At 37.2% G+C, this 6,337-nt stretch overlaps 1 protein-coding gene across 1 annotated transcript in view; it reads right to left on the bottom strand.

Moving 5' to 3' along the window:
• LOC115293400 (protocadherin alpha-5-like) overlaps positions 1-1,514 on the bottom strand; it is a 5,397-nt gene extending 3,883 nt beyond the window's left edge. The window contains exon 1 of the mRNA XM_029941185.1: positions 5-1,514. Within this exon, the coding sequence (XP_029797045.1) occupies positions 5-1,468 (1,464 nt within the window). The 5' untranslated portion in view covers positions 1,469-1,514. The remainder of the gene's footprint in view (positions 1-4) is intronic.
• Positions 1,515-6,337: the final 4,823 nt, after the last annotated feature.

The raw sequence follows: 6,337 nt of genomic DNA, 5'->3' as shown, positions 1-6,337 counted from the left end.
ACACCCGCGCGTTCTCCTGCGCGTCCGCGTCCCGCGCGGACACCGTGAAGATGTGGCAGCCGGGCGGGTTGTTCTCCTTCACGAACACCGTGTACTCGGGCTGCGCGAACGCCGGCGCGTTGTCGTTCACGTCGGCCACCTCCACCGACACGCTGGCCGTGGCCGACAGCGAAGGCGAGCCTCCGTCCCGCGCGGTCACCACCAGCTTATAGTTCGCCACACTCTCGCGGTCCAGGGCGCTGTCCAGCACCAGCGAATAGTAATTCTTGAAGGTGGACACCAGCTTGAAGGGAACGTGGGGCGACAGTGTGCAGGTCACCTGCCCATTGGGACCTGAGTCGTGATCGGACAGACTGATCAGGGCAATGACGGTCCCCAGTGAAGCGTCCTCTTGGACAGGCAGAGATATGTAGGTTATGACCATCTCCGGGGTATTATCATTCTCATCCAGGAGTTTTACTATAACTTTGCAGTGTCCAGTTAATGGGAATGGACTTCTATCTACAGCATCAATATTAATTTCATATAAATTACAATCTTCGTAATCCAGTTCTCCGTTAACTGTTATTTCCCCACTATTTGGATTGATTATAAATTTAGATCTGACGTTGTCAAGAACAAGATTACTAAAAAGGTACACTATTTCCTTATTAATGCCATCATCTGCATCTGAGGCATTCAATTTAATAACTAATGTCCCATTTGGTGTGTTTTCTAATAGTCTGATATTATAAACTGATTTATCAAATTTGGGGGCATTATCATTCGCATCCAATACGCTGATCAGTAACTGAACTGTACCTGTTAGTTCAGGTTTTCCTCCATCAACTGCAGTCAGTAATAAAAGATGTTCTTGGGTTTCTTCTCGATCTACTGCTTTCTTTAATACTAGCTCTAAAATGCTTGTTTCTCCTTCATTTGTTTTAACATCCAAGTCAAAATATTCATTAGGATTTAATTTGTATTTCAATTCTGCGTTTGCTCCGACATCCATATCAGATGCGCCCTCTAGCGGAAACCGGGAATCCACTATTCTTGACTCTAAAATAAACAATCTTTGTTCCTGCCGCAAGAACCTGGGCGGGTTGTCGTTAATGTCCTTCACCTCCACCTCCACATGGAATACCTGCAGCGGCCTGTCCACGATCACCTCCAGGTAGATGCTGCACTCCGCGCTCCGCCCGCACAATGCCTCCCGGTCTATCCGAGAATTCACAAACAAAATGCCATTCTGCAGATTTACTTCCAGAAGATCTCTATGACCTTTGGACGCTACTCGGAAAAGACGAGGCACCAGCTCCGCCAGCTCCAGCCCCAAGTCCTGGGCAATGCGGCCCACGAAGGTGCCGTGTTTTACCTCCTCCGGGATGGAGTAGTGGATGTGGCCGCTCTCTGACTCCAAGGCTGTGAGAAGCAGAAGCAAGAGCAGCAGGCGCCGGCAACCTGGACTCCTCTGGGAATATACCATCGCAAATTCGTTGCAGTTTTCAAATATCTATTGCACTACCACACGATAGCTTTTGGAAACCTAATTCCTAATTTGCTATAATTTTTTATTTGCTCGCCTTTTCAGCTTCAGCATCAGAGTAAAAAATGGAGTGGCCTTTTTCCTTTCTGTCTAAGGGAAATAAACTCAGTGTATTCCTTTATTGGGGGAAAAAAAAAAAAACCAACCACCAAACTTGCGGTTTCCAGCGCCATCATGTGGACGGAAGGGTGAGTTTTTACTTTGTTATGCTTTATTTGCTTCCATTCATTAAATATTTCCAAACTTCAATGATTCTTAGGTATTCCTTATTTTCCTTCTCTCTAATCAAAATGTATCATTAAAATTACAATAAACGATATCAGTTTTCATTAAAAGATTGCAAAATCAATTCTCCTTTAGTCGTGCCATGCCCATCTTTCCTACAGTAATTTGTATTCATCTATTCTTTATAGAATTCCCAGCTAACTTTAAAAGCTTTGGTCTTTCATTTATTTCCATATCTAAATGTATCTTATTAAATTTCTTGAGTGTTTTCTATTATTTTGGTGGGATGTTTATAACTACTTCAACATTACTCATGAGACAAATTTATATTCCTATTTGTAATATTTAATATTGACTTTTTGTTGATGTTGTTTTCAAAGTAACAACCTATTTGAATAGCATTCTTGTCTGAATTCCTTTTTGGAAATCTGATATTCAAATTGCTAAAAATCCATTTCTTTAATTTCTTTCTATATGACTTACTTTTACTGTTGACTAAAAAACCCTAATTTGAAAATTTACATTTTCTAGAGGCCAAAATCATAGTATGACTTCGTCAACATCTTGACACCGCTTTTTAAAATTAGATCCATCTAGGCAGCATTTCTTCAACTTGCCATTCCTGATAAATCACAGTTGATATAAATTGTGACAGCACATATCTTTGCTTTCATGTGGTGAATCAAACTTCTAATATTGTTTGTAGATATAAGACTCCATAAAATGCTTGGGTCCCAGTAAAAATTAAAAGATAGAAATCACATTATTTTTTTTCTTTTTTTTAATGTTTTTTTTAATTTATTTTTAATACAGAGAAGAGACAGAGCATGAGAGGGGGAGGGGCAGAGAGAGAAGGAGACACAGAACTGGAAGCAGGCTCCAGGCTCTGAGCTAGCTGTCAGCACAGAGCCTGACGCCAGGCTCGAACCCACGAATGTGAGATCTGACCTGAGCCGAAGCCGGAGGCTTAACCGACTGAGCCACCCAGGCACCCCAGAAATCACATTATTAACTAGACTAACTCTATGTTAATTTCATCCCTTTTAAGTCATCTGGTTGATTTGCTGCATAATACCAATTGGACTTACTTATAAATATGGTCAGAAGGAAATGTCCCCAAAGAAAATGTCACCAATTTTTCCCAGTGAAAAAGTATTTAACCTTTTGCTTGTGTATATACTCCCTAGAATTCCATAAATATTAAAAAATGCCTTACCTATGAAGACATAGTGTCTAGGAGATAAATAATTCTATTATTTGATGCTTTTATATGTAAAGCATAAACAGCAAATTTGTTCCTTAGATTTGGTTTAGGTGATATATGAGACTTGAAGTATTATTTTGGTGTCAAAGTATAAAACAAATGTGAGAAGATAAATAAGAATTTAGTTGAAAATACAAAGTTAATTAAAATACACTTACTTTCCAGTGTTCAAAGTAGTAAAATATAAGATAATGTTACTGGATGCATTTCTTATATAATATTTCACAGTACATTTACCATTCCATTTAGCTTTTCAAAGATTCTTATTCTCTCTACTAACATGGCTTCCCACTCAGCACTCAGATCACCCAAACACTAAAGAAATTTCAATTTTCAAGATTCCTTATCTGTTCCTAATAATGTTAATTTGAAAACAGTTTAATATACAACAGTAAATAACAAAAAATGATAATATATGTGTTGAAAATATCATTGGTTAAGGTTGATTTATTCTATTACATATTCTATTTATTATATGTATTCTATTATAGAACCATGACTGATGTGAAACTCCAAAAACATATTATAAATAGATTTACTTTTGAAAAAAGCAAATGTCAAGTATTGAACAGCCAACCTGACAGTGTGATGTTAACTATGTATACATGGCAATTATAGAGTATTTTCAGTATATATTTAAATATTTTGAAAGTATACACAAAGGTAAATGGCATAAACAGACCACATGCGTCTTTTAGTTTGCAATTTTTTTCATATAGAAATTTCAGGGGGTCAAAAGGAAATATAAATAAATATGTTTATGTATCTACAAAAAAAAAGAAATTTCAGGGGGAAACAAGACTCTTAACATTTGACCCATCTTCACGTCTGTTCAATAATAGTAAGATGTTGGATTATCACCTTGAATTTGTCTTTCAATACTCAAGTCTTTTGGGTGGTTAAGTTCTCAATAATTATAGACTCTCTGGTCTTAATTCCATAGACAACACCACAGGAAGGGGAAATTCTTTAAATCTTTTTCCAAACCATTATTACAATCAAATATTATAGATTACCTTATTAACTGACCTTTCATTTGCTAGTTTCTCTAAAAATGTTATATTTAAACCTTGATACAGAAATAAAACTCCTTCCTTGACAATGAATTTAGATTAAGAAAACCAGATAGAGTTTTGAAGTAGCGCTACTTAATATAACGGGAAGCATTCAAGAAGATGCTACACTAGAAAATTTAATTTTCCATTGAAGTCTAGATGTCCTTCATTACCTACAAAACTCCAGAATAGAGGCACCTGGGTGGCTGAGTCAATTAAGCATCTGACTTCTGCTCGGGGCATAATCTCATGGCTTGTGAGTTCAAGCCCCACATTGGTCTCTGTGCTGACAGCTCAGCGCCTGGAGCTTGCTTTGGATCCTGTGTCTTCCTCTCTCTCTGCCCCTTCCCTGCTCATGCTCTGTCTCTTTCTCCTTCAAAAATAAACATTTCAAAAACCTCCAGAAAAAAAAAATTTTCAGAAGCTATATTTCTCTATTTTTAAAAACTTACAAAAGTCTACCACACTGTCCAAAAATAACACATGAAGTTGAAGCAGTCTTTTAGAAATTTATAAATAATTTATGCTGCTGCCCCAAATTTGACAAAATATTTAATTATTAAAAATTATCCTATGAAAGCACATTTGTGCATATGGTATATATCCTTACATTACTTTCCTAATGGTTCAATTTCCCTATATATAGTCTGCTAAAATATTTATATTTTATATCCATTCTAGGGAGAAAAATCTGAGAGTAATTTTTAAATATCTGTAAGTGAAAATGTAAATTATATTAAATATAGTTTTTTTAATGTTTATTTACTATTGAGAGACAGAGACAGAGCATCAGCATGGGAGAGGCAGAAAGAGAGGGAGACACAGAATCTGAAGCAGGCTCCAGGCTCTGAGCTGTCAGCACAGAGCCCAATGTGGGGCTTGAACTCACAAACCGCGAGATCATGACCTGAGCCTAAGTCGGACACTTAACCAACTGATCCACTGAAGTGCCCCAACATTAAATATAGTTTTTACTCACAATCCCATTGCCTTTGATTCATTTAAAAATGGAAAGGGACAATAGATCTAAATTTTAAAACTTTTGGTTTTATTCTCTGTATTCACATTAATATCCATATGGCCTCAAGCAAGTTTTTTATGGCTGAGCCACTGTTTATTCATCATTTAATTGAGAGAAATTGTGATCTTTTAAAATCCTAGGTCAAGTGAATAGAAACTTGCTGAGGTACAAGATTCTTATAGCATTAGTCAGTGTCCAGGGTAAAAAAAGAAGAAAGCAGGGTAATTAAACAGTGATAAACTTCAGTAAGCTTGGTTCTTACATTTCAGTGGTGAGCAGGAAGAAAAAAGTTTCAAATAAAGTATGAAATTTTTATTCTATTTCATATGATATTACAAAATAGAACTGGGGATGGGTGCCTGGGTGGCTCAGTCGGTTAAGCAGCCGACATGGGCTCAGGTCATGATCTCACAGTTTGTGGATTCGAGCCCTACGTCAGGCTCTGTGCTGAGAGCTTGCTCAGAGCTTAGAGCCTGCTTCAGATTCTGTGTCTCCCTCTCTCTCTGACCATCCCCAGCTCATGCTCTGTGTCCCTCTCTCTCAAAAATAAATAAACTTTAAAAATTTTTTAAAAAGTAGAACTGGGCTGGGGAGTTAGTGGGAAAAAATTTCAGACACCATTATAGTAGATTAAAAAGGGAAAGAAATAAAATGTTTGTTTCAAATAAAACTTTTCCATTAACCGTAAATGCGTATCTGTCAAATATTTGTTATCTGTCTTTCGAGGACTCTAATGACATCTACAATAACTATAACTTCTCAAGCACAATATCCAGAACTCAATACAAAATTATCAGGCTTACCAAGCAAGAGGATCATAGAGGAAAATGTACCACATTAAAAAAAGGCACACATGGAGTGCCTGGGTGGCTCAGTCAGTTAAGCATCCACTTCTTTCAGACTTTGGCTAAGGTCAAGATCTTCTGGATTGTGGATTGCTCTCTTCTGACAGCTCAGAGCCTGAAGCCTGTTTCAGATTCTCTCTCTCTCTCTCTCTCTCTGCCCTTACCCCACTTGTGCTCTGTCTCTCTCCCCCTCAAAAATAAAATAAACATTAAAAAATATAATAACAGATTGAATTAAAAAGATAAAATTGCTGAAGTAGATGATTGGTCAGAATAAATATTCAACATGTAATAAAGAGACCAAAAATTTTCTTCAAAAAACAGAATGGGGCATAGGAGAGATGAGAGACATGATGAAAATATTTCACACACAAAGCACTTAGTTGCAGAAGAGGAGAA

The sequence above is a fragment of the Suricata suricatta genome, chromosome 6 (genome assembly GCF_006229205.1).
Source record: "Suricata suricatta isolate VVHF042 chromosome 6, meerkat_22Aug2017_6uvM2_HiC, whole genome shotgun sequence".
Classification (NCBI taxonomy): domain Eukaryota; kingdom Metazoa; phylum Chordata; class Mammalia; order Carnivora; family Herpestidae; genus Suricata; species Suricata suricatta.
Note: the sequence above shows the minus strand (reverse complement) of the source record. Positions and strands in the feature narration are given on the sequence as shown.